This window comes from Primulina eburnea, chromosome 9 (assembly GCF_022965805.1).
Source record: "Primulina eburnea isolate SZY01 chromosome 9, ASM2296580v1, whole genome shotgun sequence".
Taxonomy (NCBI): domain Eukaryota; kingdom Viridiplantae; phylum Streptophyta; class Magnoliopsida; order Lamiales; family Gesneriaceae; genus Primulina; species Primulina eburnea.
Window position 1 is genome coordinate 34,267,076 of NC_133109.1, and position 17,936 is coordinate 34,285,011.

At 35.6% G+C, this 17,936-nt stretch overlaps 1 protein-coding gene and 1 long non-coding RNA gene across 3 annotated transcripts; both read right to left on the minus strand.

Annotated features, from left to right (window-relative positions):
* Positions 1-1,561: 1,561 nt before the first annotated feature.
* LOC140841981 (ATP-dependent DNA helicase Q-like 4A) lies at positions 1,562-13,257 on the minus strand. Of its 2 annotated transcripts, XM_073209753.1 has the most exons (25): positions 12,896-13,255; positions 12,629-12,802; positions 12,074-12,128; positions 10,081-10,449; positions 9,755-9,907; positions 9,545-9,675; positions 8,932-9,307; positions 8,724-8,855; positions 7,923-8,009; positions 7,703-7,830; positions 6,522-6,642; positions 6,120-6,271; positions 5,917-6,052; positions 4,743-4,866; positions 4,604-4,674; positions 4,437-4,505; positions 4,189-4,317; positions 3,958-4,116; positions 3,733-3,813; positions 3,492-3,653; positions 3,240-3,295; positions 2,613-2,745; positions 2,412-2,506; positions 2,226-2,303; positions 1,563-2,158 (listed from the first exon to the last, which is right to left on the minus strand). In XM_073209753.1, the coding sequence occupies exons 1-25, from the start codon at positions 12,913-12,915 to the stop codon at positions 1,789-1,791; spliced, it is 3,561 nt and encodes a 1,186-aa protein (XP_073065854.1). In that variant the 5' UTR covers positions 12,916-13,255; the 3' UTR covers positions 1,563-1,788. The 2 variants fall into 2 exon arrangements, with proteins under 2 accessions (XP_073065855.1, XP_073065854.1); XM_073209754.1 differs by lacking the exons at positions 3,958-4,116; positions 4,189-4,317; positions 4,437-4,505 and having other exon boundaries at positions 1,562-2,158; positions 12,896-13,257.
* Positions 13,258-14,995: 1,738 nt separating this feature from the next.
* Positions 14,996-17,653, minus strand: LOC140841985 (uncharacterized). The gene is made up of 2 exons (XR_012120298.1): positions 16,103-17,653; positions 14,996-15,934 (listed from the first exon to the last, which is right to left on the minus strand). It is a non-coding gene; the product is annotated as an uncharacterized lncRNA (long non-coding RNA).
* Positions 17,654-17,936: the final 283 nt, after the last annotated feature.

Genomic DNA, 17,936 nt, shown 5'->3' on the forward strand with positions numbered 1-17,936 from the left:
AAAAAGTAAAAGTAGGTAGAAAACTTGCCACAAAACCAGTGACCGCAATTTGTACTACATGGGATGTTGAATTTATCAAAACAGATGGAGCAAACTTCCTCAACGGGAGCCAAATTATTTCTGCTGCAACCTCCAACAAAATCCTCTAAAACTCCATTTTCTTTCATCTTCCCTTCTTCCTCGGGCATCATTTCCTCCACCCAAAAGGCAGATTTTTTCACATGCCTCCATTTTCGTTTCCATTTCTTGGGAAGAGAATATATATGAAGATCATCCCCTTCTTGAAACCCCACTTTCTTCTGTGCCTGAACTTCCTTCTGGGAGTTTTTGGAGTCAAGATTTTTACTTTCCATTTCCGTTTGTTTTCCGAGATTTTAGTGTTTTCGGATTATGGTAGAGAACGTTTTCAATTCACCTCGAATGCCACTATGGTAGGAAATGTGGAGACACGCTATGGGGCAGTGATCCCACATATTTTTTTACAACGAAATCTGTCAGAGAAGTATCTATATTATCAAGATTCAGTGGTAAGATCAGTGGTGAGAAGTATCTATATTATCAAGATTCAGTGGTATGATCAGTGGTGTAATCACATCATATTATATTATGTAGTGACAATTTTTTTAAGAAACCGCATCCACCACGTCACTTATTTTTACAGATATATTAATATCGATGTAATATTTTATGGGTATTTATTAAACATATAAATAAAGTATTACTAGCTTACTAACTATAAAAAAATGTCAAATAAAAATAAAAATGAGTAATTGTATTAAAATCCTTTTGACCTAATTTATTTATTCTTAAGCTTTCAAATTTATTATAATTGACCAACAATGTTTTAATTTTCTATACTATTTTATTAAGTTTGAGACACTTTGAGTAACTAATTTTGATATCATGGTCTGTTTAAATAATTATATATATTAATAAAATGTCAAACTTTTAATGCAAGTTATGTGTAATTTAGCGGATATAATCTTTATTTTTTGGGGTTTGAGTTATAGGTTCAATTCTTATTGTGGTATTTTTTTTTCTTTTATTTTTCAATTTATTTTTCAATTTATATATCAAAATTACAGTGTAGTCCCTCGTTATTTCTTATAATTATATTTTGATCCTCATTTTAACATAAATCAAATGAAATATAAAAAAATATTATACAAACAAGCAACGCGTGCGTCAATATACTAGTTTTTATTATGCTTGATACACCGTCTAAAATTTAAATCTTCTTTTTATTGATCTAACATCGTGGCTCAATAGATTTTTTATTTTTGTAACTTTATAATTCAGCCAAAACCGTTTATCTAATTTTATTTGAAAAACTGCAAAAATAAAAAATATATTTAACATATACATATAATATTAGTCAAATATATCAAAATTCAATAAAATCGATATCTTGTCACTAATAATTGTTATAAATCTGCCTTCTTAAAAATAAAACTAACTCTAAACAACGAATTAGTTATCATCTTTTTTAAAAAAAATATAAAAATGCAACATCATTCATAGAACATAATAAATTATACAGTAAACACTGTTTTACCTAGAAAAGTATTATTAATTAATTAATTTGGAAGTAACATTTATCAGATATTGTCAAAATCAAGTTACATTGCAAAGATTGCAATTGGATAATCTCTTCATGCAGCATACAAAGTTTTGACTACAATGCGAAACGCATTTCTATTATGCAACTCTAATGTTAGAATCAAATGCATTTCATTTCCCAAAGAATATCTGAGAAATGGTTCTAGCATCGACCATGAAGAAACTTACTCAAGTTGTATGCCATGAAGGTAGAACTCTTCCTCCTCTATTCTGATCAATCTCACCAACTTCAACCTCAAATAAGCTATCATCAAAATCAATATCTTCGTATTGGTACTCACACTCAAGATTTTTGTTCAAATTTGTTCCCAGACTCTTATCAACCTTTTTCACCAACCTTTTCTTGGACCTGCCAGTGCTTTCAACTAAGAAATCATCGTCATTTGAATTTGTATTTGAAACTCTAGCGGTGGCCTGTCTTCTCCTCTTTGAATCTGTGCTATCATTGCTACTGCTGCTGTTTTTGTCCTTGTAATAATCCCTAATAGTAGCTTCAATGGTTTCCAGTACTCGATCACCATATTTGGTTATTTTTGCTCTGAAATTAAAACATTGGTTATATTTGCAAGTTTCTTCGATGAATTTAATTGGAAGATCTCACTTACTTGCCAATACCATTAATCTCTAAGAGTTCATCTTTGTTTCTTGGAATCCTTTTACTGATATGCTGCAGTGTAGCATTTCTACGAATAAGAACCAATGGCAAAAGAAAAAGTTTAGGACAGATATATGCTTGTTGAGTAGTTCCTTCGAGCAAACTATTAACAGAGAGAACAAGCGTAGAAGTGTACCCAAAAATGTGATATGCCATGACCCCTTCTCCAGCTTCCTTGACTAGGACTGTTCTGAGCATTCGCAGTGCAGAATATAATTTGGCTGAAAGGTTCTGTAGAGAAACAAGACAACACGAAATAAATTATTGAACCTAAGCTAGAGGGTAGTAATAGAAAAACGATGAATCCTAAGAATAAGATGGAAGATTGTATTATTACCAAATCAACTTCAGAGTGGGGCTCGGCAGGAATATCTACTGGTGGAGGACTTTGTTTTCCTGATGTCAATGATCCTTTTGCAGGAGTAGCCTCAGATCGACCTGATTTCAATGGTTTACCAGAAGATGGGAATCTACATGGAAGACAATGTCATTATAAAGACGACAAACTACAACATCGTGGAGGAGTAGGGAAAGAAATCGGAGTATTCAACCAAATTTTAAGATAAATTGTTTGAGCTGACAATGATCCTCAGTACTGCTATATGAATACAGACTTGGCCGATGATGAATCCTTATTTGCAAGAGAAATTTTGTCGTAAATCAACACCGTGCTCTTAAATTTCGAAAAAAGTGCAAGTTAAAAAAGGGGGGTGACTTGAAAAAAAGCAGCAACTATGAAAATGTTTTTTATTTTGTGTAGGGAAAAAAACAAGAAAAGATGGGGCATTTAGCAAAAGCTTTAACAAGAGATCTGTTATCAAATCAATGGGACATGTTCAGAGCAGAATGTCAATGAATCATTTCTTTGAAAAGATTATCTAATAGTCATTTGATTAAGAATGTTGCATATTTCAATGCTCCAAAATAAAAAGTATGATTATTTCAAGAATCAGAGTTATTGAACCTTAGTTTAATCGTCTGGCCACAGGCAAAGAGATTGTAAACCCCGGATTCATTAACCTGATGATTAAAAAAAGGCAATATTCAAAGGATGCTATCAGATAAATAACTATAAACTATTATATGTATGTGGGTGTATCGGAACAAACAAGAGAGGGTGTACTAGAGTGAGGAAGACACGCGTTCTTCTTCTCGTGAGTTTTCTATAGATGCTCTCTTGTATATTAAAGAACATTGAAAAGAAAGCCCGTTTTACCTTTAATAGCGATGATATTGATCCATATAAATCGCTTTTTTTCACATCCTCCATCAGAATGTCCTCGATCACAAGGTGACGCAACACACGGGACGCTTCATCCTTGGCCAAATGTTTTCCAGCTCCATGCATGCTCAAATTCTCATGTCTGTGTTTCTTAACCTAAGTTTGGTATCAGGATAATGTTAAACAAAGTACCACATAAGTAAAAATCAACAAAGTTTTGATCATTAGGACATACAAACTGGTTTAAGGAACCCCTGTAGACCTCCAAGATATGGGCCGACGAAAAATGTTGTCCTGTTGTCTTTACCAGTTCAACCTATTAACATGTCACAAAACAATTTTCAGTTAAAAGTTGTAAATAAATTGTATTTCTAACACATGCCCATCTAAGGATAAAAGAACCAAATACATCTATGAGAAAGAATTTCATGGCATAAATAATAAATAAGAAAATCCTAACCAGCTGCTTGGCAATCTCCGTGACATCTTTTTCAACGAAGCTTAAATTTTTTGAACAATTATCACAAGTTTTCTGGCAGTTTACAGAATCAAATTTTTCTCCAAAGTGAATGAGCTGTAGGAGACGCCGACAATCAACATCATTCTCACAATAGCTAACCTGAAAATATGTTGCTAAAATATATTAATAATTTAGTGATTCTAATAGCAACAAACAAAATCCTATCTATACCATTCGCAGGAGATTCTCTGTGTTTGTCTCCAGTAACCTCCCCGAAGGTGCTGTACTTGCACGCTTATATCCTGGTGCAAAGAGTGTTTGCTCTGCCACTCCTTGACTTATCATATGCTTCACCCGAATCTGCAGAAAAAGTCAAAAAGTTGACAGGCGTGCATTAACACAAGCAGGAAGAAATGCAAACCATTCAAACAAATCCAAAAAGAGAGAATGAGAAAAGATGTCATTTTCTTATGACTTACATAATCACTATAGCTGTAGTATAACACACAAGACGAAGCCTGGCCATCTCTTCCAGCACGACCGCACTCCTGCAATCCACAACTCAATATCCAGGCATATAAGATATATATTTACAATAAAATAAGTACATAAAAACAAGGAAGGACACATTGCTACAGGAGATTACCTGGTGGTAGCCTTCAATAGATTTCGGAAGGGAATGGTGAATGACAAACCGGACATCAGGTTTATTTATACCTAAAATATCCGTGTCAGCACGTCACTGAAAATGACTCCAAAGACAGCATTACAGTCTGAAACCATACCCATCCCAAATGCAACTGTTGCACATATTATGTTAATCTCATCCTTGCTCCACTGTCTCTGTGTCATTGCACGGTGGTCGGTGTCCATGGAGCCATGGTAGAAAGCTGCTTTATGTCCATATTGCTGGAAGACACACGCATCACCACTTAAAAATTACAAATACATTATACGAATTAAAGCCTACAATTCTACATTAATTTGACTGTGAGGAACTCTGCTCACAGAATTTACCAACTAGAGCCAACCACGGCTCCCTACAAAACATGAATCTAAATTGGAACCATCTCCAAAAACTAGAGGCAAACTATTTTTGTATCAATTTTAAAACTGAAACCAAAACCAAGGATTTTTCTGGTTCCTAGAATGTAGAGATAAGAAACCAAAATCAATTGTTTTACAGAGGCTCCTTTAAGATAGAGGTTTGTTTTTTTTTTCATAACAGCATGAACTGTAACAAAAATCGTAGATTAAGTTATGGTTTACACACCTTAATTTATATAAGTTAAACTACTTATTTTATATAAGTGAAATTGAAACCCTATTTTTATTTCGTTTATGCTAAAAAATTAATATATTGTAATATAATTGTTAAATCGTTAAATTTAATTAGCTTAAATACCTCACAAATAATTCAAATATTTTGATTTTTAGATTGAAAAATATATCTTCAAATTGATTCCAACCGAAAATCGAATCTGAACATTCGGGCATCGGAACTGGAACTGTCAATTTTAGAACCATAATCAAACCTATAAAAGAAATCATTAAATGACATATGCATCTAAATTAGATTATAAGAAAAAAGGGTTGCTTAAATAAAAAATTGTTCCAGATAAATACCTAATTACCTATTAATACATACTATGATTCAAGTAATGTCTTAAACTACTGCCAAATAAATACACATTCATAGAAGGAGGCTTTTCATTTTTTTTAATATATGATCAATGAGAACCTTTTTTTCATTTATTCCACAAGCAGTACCTCACACACAAGAAGTTTGAGGGCAGACATACATAAATTATTTTGCCTCGTTAACGTCGAGAACAAAAACAGGGGCGAATTTGTTTTTTGGTATCATCATAACTTCTATTAGGAAAAAAGAGAAGAGAATGGTTCATCTTATCCACATAATTTCAGCTTCCCAGTTCACATGAACGTAAGGAGATATACCTGCAACTTTTCAGCAACTTTTTCACAATCCATTCTTGAAAGACAATAAATGATCCCACATTCGTCAAAATGGTTCTCCTTGATAAACTTGTCAATATCTTCCACACACTTCTTTGTCTTAGGAACAACAGAATATCTGCAATTTTTCGCAGCGTTACGCATTAGTGTAAGGCCAAGCATTATAAATTAAACTTAAAACTTACCGTAAATTTGGGCGGTTAAAACTTTGCCGAAAAACAATGCAATTTACTAAACCAAGAGCCTGCACAACATCTTCTTTCACACTGATTGTGGCGGTAGCAGTCAACGCAAGCACGGGTATAGATGGAAATTTCTGTTTCAATATGCCGAGACACTGGATACAAACAAATACTCGAGTTAGACCAAGATCCTTAAATGTGAGTTTCTGGAAAAAGCACATGACAGCACCAATAACGATTGCAACCATATAACGACTGCAACCATGCCAAACGCAAATGAAAACTGAAGAAAATTTTCTGTTTACCACAAAATAGAATAAAAAAGATCGGAATAATAAAGAAGTGGCAGTCAAAACAACTAAATAAGTGTCCCTCGAATACTAAAGAAAATTGGACATACAAAACCTGGTAATCCGGTCTAAAATCATGTCCCCATTGGCTAACACAATGAGCTTCATCAATGACAATCCGAGCAAGAGAATCACGAGCATGTAGGCTTTCTAAGTGACGCAGCAGGACATCACTTCTGCAGAAATGAATATTGAGCTAATCCATTTGCTTTTGTGCAAAAAAAAAAATCCACTGGATATGTTTTCTTAAACACATTCTGGTTCTCATCATAAATAATCCTAGCAACCTTGAGATGGGTATCAGTTTGTGCAGAATATAGTTGAATTATTCTCAATTAAAAAGAAAGTCAAATGGCTTCCAGCTGAAATCCCATTCGCACAAACAAAATTTAACAGCTAAAACAATCATTTTATTTGATAAAACAGCAACATGTCTTCTTTTAAGATTCCGATATTCTATATTTGTGTATGTATTCTCTCGATAAAGGACTGTTTATTAAATAATCACATTCAATCATATGTTAAAGACCCGTAATGACCTCCTTAGTACAACAACATATCCAAAGAAACTTGACAACTAGTCTAACATTGACAGTGTGATGCATCGTGTATACTAACCAAAGGAGGTACACGGCAGTGTAGACAAAATTTTGTCTATACATATGATGGAAAAATCACACAAATACATAGACATGCACTTTTGTCAATTTTTGAATTTCTTACAGACTTTTACAGAAGCGACTGATTTGCTTGAAACCCACATAAAATGAAGCTGATAGAATTCAATTCAGTTTTAGCTCACCGTATAGAATGTATATAACCATGGGTGCATAGAGCAATGACTTTGTAGATGTATTTCACACAGACACCTAGAACATCAATATCAGCGGTATTTTTTTTATTTAAGATGTGTATGATAAAAGAAATCAGTTTCACAGTAGAAGACAAGAATGAAAACCGTGTGGCTCAAACTTGTGTAGTAAGAACTGAAGCCGAACAAAAGATTATGCAAGTTTATCTCAAGATTGAATGAATTTCTAAGTAAATAGAGACTTGTAATGCATTAAGGCTTAATGAGCCTATACTTGCACAAATAAGAAATAATAACAAACTACTGGACTTGGACCTAAAAGTCTCAACACCTTATGGCTAAATTACAACTTCCAGAATGTGGCCATAAATAATTAAGTGTGGATTTCAGGATAAAGCTTTAGGATGTAGGAAAACTTTACTCACTTGGCCACTTTCTCTGGGGTGACATACAACAGCTTGTATTTGCAGTAATCTGAATTAAGCTCTCTAAGAATCTCCTGCTGCTCAGACCAATCCATGTTGGCATTTAGATAAGCCGCTGGTATATTTGCCTAGTTTGATTTTGACGGGAATAATTATGTTACTGGCATTTCTCAAAGTTTACGATGCAATAAGGCGTAAATAAGTATTGTGGAAAATTTACCTGTAGCAGGTGCATTATTTGGTCTTGAATGAGAGAGACAAGAGGTGAAATGACCAAAGTTATTCCTGGACAGATGAGGGCTGGGAGCTACAAGAAATCAGCATTCAGAAACCACATCAAATGTCAGTTTACAGGTTACAGCATGGAACTCCAACAAGCAACAGAAAATCCAGTTTGAACAGCTGGTAAAATAAAAGTTAGAGTACAGAAATTATCCCTAAAATCAATGCATCAATAGATAAGTGAGTGCAAAAAAATGAACATTTAGCATAGCTTGTCCACATTGTATTTAATAACATGCAAATTTTTATGCAATATTAGCACTGGAAAGCAACTTCTTAGGTGACTGAATTATTGCAGCATATATAGAAACATTTTTGTACAATCAAGATAAAAATTCACATTTTAAGACGAGTACAACACATTTTCCCCAGAAAAGTGACAGTACTACGGTCCTACAGTAGACAAAATGTGATCCCTGAAAATGTGAGTCTTCTAGCTAGTTATGATTTAGATCAAAGCGACCACTAAGAATATAATATTCAGATTAAATTTTCATCAAATTCTAAAACTTCAGCATTGAAAATGGTCCTGAGTACGAAAATCTGTTAAACAGAAAAATAAATGATAAAAATGAGAAACACCAGTAAAGGCATTTCCAATGTTCCTCATTCAAACTCTTAACAATTAATCTGATATAAATTGAAAATTATGATGATAACACTGATCAATCATCTCTTATTCTCAGCATAGATTTCATTGAAAAAATTTTAAAAATGGATGAGACTAATTTAATTTCACCTGATAAGTCAGGCTTTTTCCTCCTCCAGTTGGCATTAAAACAAATACATCATATCCACTCATTGTAGCGTTGATCACCTCTCTCTGGTTGGGACGGAAGGAGTGATTGCCAAACACTCTTTTGTTGTTGGCCTGACAACAGGAGAAAACATAACATATTAGAACACTGAGCAGGATGTATTACTGGAAGGTTATACCTGTGACAAACCTCTAGCTCCCTTGTCCAAGAAAACTCCCGACTGCTCCACTTTTTGTCAGTTGAACCCTCAATGTAGTTTACTTCAATATACTTAGGTACATATGCCTCTCTCCCCACTGAGGCTGCTGAAATCCCAACTCTGTCCGTGGAATAAAATGAAAATGATGAACCCCACCTATCAATCCTATCAGGCTCATTATTTACTTGAAACTCTGAATCGAGCTTCTTGGGGTCAATTCTGAACGGAACTGTTGGAGGGGTTTCACACTGGAAAGCCATCTTGGTTGCTTTAAATGCAGAAAAATTTGGCGGCATTCTCTCCTCATTAACTGATGTAGAGCGTAGATATTTCTCAAGCTGCTGAATTTGTTTATTAAGCTGCTGCCTAATAATAATATGAAAACATCCTAGGTTTCAGCTCATTTATATAAGTTATATAAGGAAATTATCGGGAAGAAAAAAAAGGAGGATGATCACAACAAAATCATTCTGACATGGTAGCCTTACAAACAGTTGGCACAATTCTTTCATATCTGTCCATGTATTTTCCTTTGAAAAATTAACCAACTAAATTATTTAAACCATGAAAGTAGAGAGATTTATGGACAAAGAGTAGGCAAACCTTTGTAGACGAAGCTTCTCTACCTTCTCCGAACTCATCTCATCAATATTGTCTATTAGATCATTTGATATGTTAATCAGAGAGTCCTTCATTTCTTGCAGGTGGTTTGAAGCTTCCGAACAAAGTCCTAGCTGCACCAGTTTCAGGTGGTCACCATAAGAACTTTGTAGTATATCAATTATCAGGTAAATAGGTTAAATGATAATATACCTTAATATCGTGACTGCAGTTTAAGCACAGCTCAGATGGCAAATTCTTTTCCTCAAGTATAGCATGAGTAAATGGAGGATGTTTAGATATTGTTGGCTGAGGAGTCGAACTTGACTGAAAATGATTCATAACTATTTGGTCCACATCAATATTCTGAAGAAATATAGTAAAGCCGTGAAACAAATGCATTAATAACTTAACAACTTGGTAATTACAATAGAAGAAACATTGACTAAGTAGCATAAAGTAGACAAGTTTACCAGTTTAAAACTACAACATTATTAGCCAATTTGTCCATCATCATTTAAACCTTTCTCGAAAATTACCTCAAGTACATCATCATCAATGATGCGTTCAGAATATGTTGACTTGGACCCAACTGTTGCTATTGCATAAGCAGCAGATTTGCGGGCAACGCCATTGATGTTTTGCGCTTGAAATCTATCGCTCGTCGAGTATGAACCACTTTGCATCAGAACCTGTCTGTCTTCCTCAACTTTGCTGCTTTGAACATAGGATTCACCTAGGCTTTGATGCATTCGTGTATTACCAGAAAACTTGATTTTCGAGTCAGACGAACACTGCTGAGTTGCCCTCCTTGAGGTGGCATCAGCATGTTCAGATAAAGGAAGGGTTTTTCCAGGTTTTGTGTAGTTTCTGGAATTCAACTGCAGGCCTGTAAGTAGCTTCCAAGCCTGCCATATTTTACATTCCAAAATAATGCTGAATGAATAAAATTTTGAGTAAATGTAAAAAGTGGTAATCAAGTTTGAAAGCACTATAACAAACTACATCAGCATTAAAACCAGAAACTGACATTTCACAAACTGCAACAAAGAAAACGAAGAACAACTGATCAAAAAATGAAAATGAAGAACAAAAGAAAATCTTACAACCAATTTAGAAGAAATCAATCATTTCTTTTAAATAGGAGAATATGCGGACAAAGAAATTATAAAATGCGAAAACTAACAAAAACAAATAAGAAATGAATGTGACAGTAATCAGAATTGTGTCAATTAACCTCAACTGACTTAGGAGGGAAAGAAAAAGTGAAGAATGCTATAGCTATCAAGAGAAAATAAAAAGAAATGAGGTTCCATTCATTAGACTCTATTTCTTCATAAGTAATGGAGAAATAAGGGGAGCATGATTTGACAAATAATCATGACAAGCAACATAAAAGACACGGTATATATGTCTGTATGGTAATCTGAAAAAAATAAATGAGCATGAGAGAAAATCTATTACGAAGGTGGGTCAAGAACTTACTGATCTTACAATGTACTATTGCCAGAAACCCAGCCCTAGATCTACATGTTGGATGTTAAACGGAAGGATGAACTCTGGAGCAGAAAAATTGGGTGGAATAAACCAGAGGCTTCAAACTGATCAGGCTACATTCGATTTGAGTTGGTATCTCTGGTTTCAGGAAGAATTCAGTTCCTTGTGGAGAGGAAAGTACGTATGACAGTGCATGCCATTAAAAAAACACTTTCCTTTCAATTCTACATCATAGTTAGTTGCCTCGTATATTCATCTTGTCCCTATCAAATCCAACCTTTTTAAACTGCATTGATCCACTATCATGTCGTTTAAACATTTTCTATTTGTACGACATGGTTATTCTTATTCCTGACCCATGTATCTCTTTGGTAAAAAAAAAACTGTTCACGAAAAAGCTACAATACTCGAAGCAACTGCAATTATAGCGCCACAAATTTTTTATGATGGTAAAGAAATTATAAGACATGGCATGCATGAAACATAAATTTTGACTAAATTCTTCACTTTCTTTATCATGAAGCACTCAATGGCATAGTCTAATCAAGGCATTGTTGACTGTGCAGAATATTTAACTTTTGTTATAAATTCCTGTGCGTTTACTATTCCAGCATACTTTTCTAAAGATTCATAGAACATCGAGTAAGTATAAAGGAAACAAAAAATCAACTGGAATGGATAAATATTGCAGAGAAATGCTGCCGAGTTAACAATAACCCATCAATTGCAGCGGACGGCAACATTCTCCGTCCATAAACCAATTTGACACGAGGGTTTCACAACTACACAAGTGACGATTACTTTAGATCACAAACCTATCGTCTGATGCACTAAGGTATCAGATCCCCGTTCAAGGATTCAATTTAATTTAGTTGATATGGAGTCAAACACCAATCTTTAGCCTCGAAACATAGAACACTCCTAAGTAATGTGCACAAGAGTCAAAGAGTGAGCTCAAAAATCACCTCTTTCTAATGTATTTGCCTGCAGGAAAAAGATTTACAATACAGATCTACAACCACAAAAATATTTTACCTTTTCAACTCGCACATTTTGCACACTAACATCCTGAAATTGACAAACCATGGACCTATATATGCAGAAAGATAAATCATGAGAAAGGCAAAAAAGCATCATGGATTCATGAAGTTCACCTCTTAATGAATCTACAATCAAAATGAGTTTACCCAACATTTGAAGAAAGAAAAGGAGGGAAGAATATTTAATAAAAGCAAATAACACTGAGACGACATTAATCGTCTGGGTAATAATTCCATAAAGAATAAGCAACGTACATGATTTTCTTATATCATGATTTTTAAATGAATGCCAGGTCAGCGAGAAAGGATAAAGAAGACACGGACAACAATAACCATGAACTTGAAAAAAATTCAAGTATGTTTGTGCTTGATTTCCTATCAGTAACAACCATATACATATTCTATGGCTTGTTCCCATGCATATCACAACAGAGAGCAGGCCTGAAAGTATGTAGAAAAGCAAGATAGTAGAAAAGTGAATATTTCAGGACAGCATTCCACAGGTAAATATATTTATCAACTATCTCAAAGTCACAAAAATGAATTTTACCTTGCATCCATTGCTTCACCAATTTGAGGTTTTTGAGTTGGCAAGGAGAAAAGAAAGTTTGCACTCAAGAAGTTATCTTGTCTTGAGAAGTCGTAGTGTGCATTGGCGTGTTCTTGCCAATTGATTTTCAGTGGTTTGTTGCTAGATTTCTTATCTCCATTTGAATTGATGCCCCTGCATCCACCAAAAGTACAGGAACCAAAATTAAAGGAAACAAAAATAATGGAATATATATATAAGAGTTGAAAGGATATGGATTGTCGTTACCTTGTGTGTATTTCCTTCATCTTCAACAAATAAATTCTTCTAGCTTCTTACGTTAATGGACGTCCGCAAAAGCTCATTCTTAATGACATACGTGTGAGATATGAAACCAATAATCCCAGAAAATAATCGATTCAAAGGTCATGAAATCAAGTTCTAAACACTTAAAAATGGGGAAAGGACCAAAAAATGAAGATCATGTCATAAACAATCCTCTTGATTATGCCTCAATGAGAACTGAAAATCTAAATGTGAGTTGCACACAAAATCAACGGTGGTGTACAGTGGTTTTGAAAGAAGTTCAGGAATCGGAGTAGAAGGAAATGTGTGTGTGTGTGTCAGGAATTGGGGAGGTTCAAATCGAAATGGCGGGATGCGTTTAGGGCTTCGCAATTCGGGGCTGGCCATATACGGGTCACCCGGCAATCCCATTCCGGCCCCGGGTGGGGTTTGTGTTTGGATCCTTGAATCGGGTCAATATTCATCATCATTAATACTAGCAATGATACTAATGATAATTGTAACATGAGAAATTATAGTATTTATTACAAGGATATAGTAAAAATTATTTAAATAAAAACAATAGCAACATCAATAGTAATAGTGACTATAAAATTGGAATTTAAAAAAAATTGATTAAATGACGTCCAATTTGACATAAACTTTTGTAAGATTGAGTTCGATTGAGCGACTATTTGTTTGGACACAAGATTTTATTTATGTTTTCGAATAGTGTTTTTATCGATATTAAATAGAAAAATCGTGAACATAAATATGACATATTAATTAATCTTGTTTAAATTTGAATATTGACATCACTTTTTTGGCAAAAACTTAGTGAGAATGGTCTCACGGATTTTATTTTGTGAGAAGATATCTTATTTGGGTCATCAATGAAAAAGTATTATTTTTTATGTTAAAAATATTATTTTTTATTGTGAATATCGGTAGGGTTGACTCGTCTTATAGATAAAGAGTCGTGAGACCGTCTCACAAAAGATTTACTCCACTTTTTTAGAACCATAAACGATAAAAGGCCATATTTTGCCATATTCAAAGAAAATTAAATTATTGAGTTGTTACGACAATATAAAATGTCAAAATCACAAAGAAAAAAATAGACATAATAACATAGAGTGTCACATCACAAAGAAAAACATATACATAACACACAAATGCAATTTTTTCATTGTTAAAGTGAATGTATTCATCCTAATTTAAAATAAAATAAGTTAATCTCACTCTCTCAATCCATACAATTTCTTAAAATGCTTCACATATATTTGAATTGGGTTAGTAATTTGTTGTAATTGATGTTTGACACCGAGATCTCATCAAATATTTGAGATTTTCATATCAGGCGGACGATAAATCATCAATTTTCTCTTTACATTATTATTATATTTTACATTACACCAAAAGGGTTTTTATTTTTATATTTTTTATATTAAAAAAATGGACATATGAGAGTGATTTTTAGTTTTAGTTTTATTTATTTATTTATTTATTATTATTATTGGGAGAATGAGAAATTGCCATAAGTTGCTACTTTCTAGACTTGTATAGAACCCCATCCCAATCCAAGTGCCACAGCCCACATGGATGAATGAGTGGACAAGAATCCAATGCCAAAACAGATTAGATTAGTGACTGCCACACAAATTCAAGCTTAAGCTGAGCCACGTTATCTCCACACTTCAAAGATAAAGCCTCCCCTCCCCAACTCCACACTCTCCTCGCATCCAACATACTCCAGCAATGGCCACTCTCTCCGGCACCGTCATCAGTGCCTCCTTCCTCCCCCGCCGTAGCCCCACATCACCGGACACCTGCACCTCCATATTCAACAGAACCACCCAAGCCACCGCCCTTTTCCTCCCCAAGCTCTCCCCCTCCAAGGGAAGAGTCACATGCATGGCCACCTACAACGTGAAACTGCTGACCCCGGAAGGAGAAGTGACGTTCCAGTGCGAAGACGATGTATACATCCTGGACAAGGCGGAGGAAGCCGGGTACGAACTGCCGTACTCCTGCCGCGCCGGCTCTTGCTCCTCCTGCGCCGGGAAAGTGTTGAGCGGGGCGGTCGATCAGGAGGATGGCAGCTTTCTGGACGATGATCAGTTGGAAGGTGGATGGGTTTTGACCTGTGTTGCGTATCCCAAGTCTGATGTTACCATTGAGACGCATAAGGAGGAGGAACTCACAGCCTGAGGCGATTCCATGCATGTTTTTTTATGAAATTAATATCGTTTCATCTTGTTGGGTTAGTAATTTCTTATTTGTGGGATTACTTAATTATGCTTGATTATTGATTCTGTAACTTAAACTTAGATTAATGTGTCATTAAATCTCTCTAATAGTAGTTCACCTCACACTAAAAATCTCATATGTGAGACCAGGGCTCTGGTTGATACTGAATTGTAACAGAAGAAAACCAATTTCGATCCCCATTTCTTAGCTAGTTAGTGCCTTGGACCACACAAATTTCAAGGACGACTTTTCTACGAAAATAGAGAAATGGTGTGTTAATGCAATTCAAACTAACGATGCATTATATGATTATCATGAGTAAAGGTTGGCCTAATTCTTGGCCGGCCTTCTAGTCTGTTCTATCGACGTTTGCTTCACTATCTTTTTCACCATCCACTGCATTTGAAGCGTCGAAACCACATTGCTGAGCTACATTAGACAGTTCGAGACGAGCACTTAATGAACCCGGGGACGAACATGGAGATACAGTGCCGGATGTCGCTGTATTCGTCTCGTCTCCCTCGTCAATCGGACTTGTAGACCTTGTCGCAATCGAGTTCAAAGTCGTGGACCGCTCCTTACCCTCTTGCCCCAACTATGTAGCGACATCCGAACACTCTCCGCGATCAAAGCTTTCTTGAAACGTGATCCCGTCTGAGATATATAAATATGATAGCAAAACTGATCAAACGGGAAGGAAAACATTTCAAGTTTTCTGGTAGTTTACACACCGTAGTGATGATTACGTTGAGAAGGGCCGTACTATAGACACACCAAAACTGCACCAGGACTCTGCAAAAAAGCTTGAATTTCACACGAGGTGCGATTGATTGATGCCATTGATGATGTTGTATTCATGAGTTTGAAATAGGCGTGGAAAAATGAAATCACCCGGTAATCAATAGGACGACGATAATTGCATGGTTGCTCGTGAAACAGGATGTTTCTTTGAAGCCCCACTGCACAAAAGTTGCAAAAAACAAACTGAAATTGATATAAATCTGCACTGACAGTCTAGAGGTTATGTTTCAAGTGTTTCTACCAAGGACCAGATAAAGGTTGCCATCTCAAAAGCATTCTGCACGAACATAAAATATGTCAAAGATCTACACTATTACTCATTTTTCTTGATTCGATGCATTAAAGCTTGGCATGATTATTTCACCTGAAATGAAATAAACTGCATCAAACGTAGCAAAACTTCGGGTTTGCCAAACCAAAACTGATCGTCTCTGGGCTTCACTTGATTCCCGATCGACGGCTCTCTGGGCTTAGTGATTTCAAGTGCTAACAGGGTCACAACATGCTGGAGTTCGTCCCCACTACCATGACAAGCTTTAACATGACAACTGTGCGTGGGTTAGAAATGTAAACAAGTGGAAAAGAACGTCCCTTTTATGTTCAATGCTATCCGACTCGAGTTTAGCAGGGGCACAACTTAATATTGCCAAGAAGAATCATCCAGTTATAGAAATAATCGAAGAAAATCCAATTTGTTTTTCATTTAAAGTAGGAAAGGGCAAGAAAACTAGATATATACTTACGATTGCGGGCATAAACGAAAGCCAGAAGTATATATTATGACCTGCACCACGATATACAATTACAAGGACTTTGATTTGTGTCAAGAAACTGGTGCTTTTGATCTTGATATGTGATCAAATTTCGTACCGTGCATGTTTACGAAGATACAGAGAATGGCATAACCCCAAAGTGGGCAGCTACAGAACAAAAATCTGGTGGGTTCACCTCTTATATATATAAACTCCCTGGACCTTTTCGTTAAGAACAGGTCAGGTGAAATACCTGATTCTGACGATCTTATAGAACTCGTCTTCCATGACGCGAACCATATATATATTTATGAAAATTTTAAGACTAATTCAATCCGTGATTCTGAAAAGTCACGGATAAGCTTACACTCTTCTTCAATTGTTGGTGAAAAATCATCTTACAGTTTCTTGTCTGAACACTCACTGTGATGAAACCTAATCTCAAGGCCATATAACCTGACTTCTGCACTGAACTCCTAAACTGTCTAAGGAAGCAAAACTGCATATATTGAATGTGGACATGTCGTCTCAAGAGAAAAAATCCGAAACAACGAAAACTGAAGCCAAAGTTGAGCTCCAAACATTTATTGATGGCATGGAAGTGGTGATGAGAAGTAATACCATCCAAATGAGAACTTGATTCCGACTCCATGGATGGGATGCACGATGCAAAGCAAAGGTCGATTGTCGTCTCATCAACTCGTTCTTAGCTGCCAACCAAACTCGGAATTGACTGTGAATTTTAGTGATTGAAAGGATGGAGGGTTAATTAACACAAGAATTTCAAATACCTTGTGCATTCGCCTCGGCCACCAGACCTGCCTGAATCTCCCACTTCCTCCAGCTATACATCTGCATTTAGCAACCGGGTTACGAATATGATCCGGTTGAAATTCTATGTTAAGCATTCCTCTGCATCCGGTAGCAAAAAGTTTCTGGTAAGTTTGAAATCATTCAATGCCGAATAACGAAGATGAAAATGGCTACCTTGCTCATAGACAAGCCAACTACCACACAACTGTATAGAACGTTGGTTATACCGAGAACAAAGAAGAACCGTGATATTGCTGAAATCGGTGATGCTAACTGGGAGGTCAGATCCTTGCTTGGAGAGTTCGGATCAAACCTTGGAACGCTGGCAGGAAAGTCGGCACGTCACTCGGGGAGCTCGGATTGGACTTGCAAGAATGAGCGGGGAGCTCGGATTTGTACTTGCAAGAATGAGCGGGGAGCTCGGATTT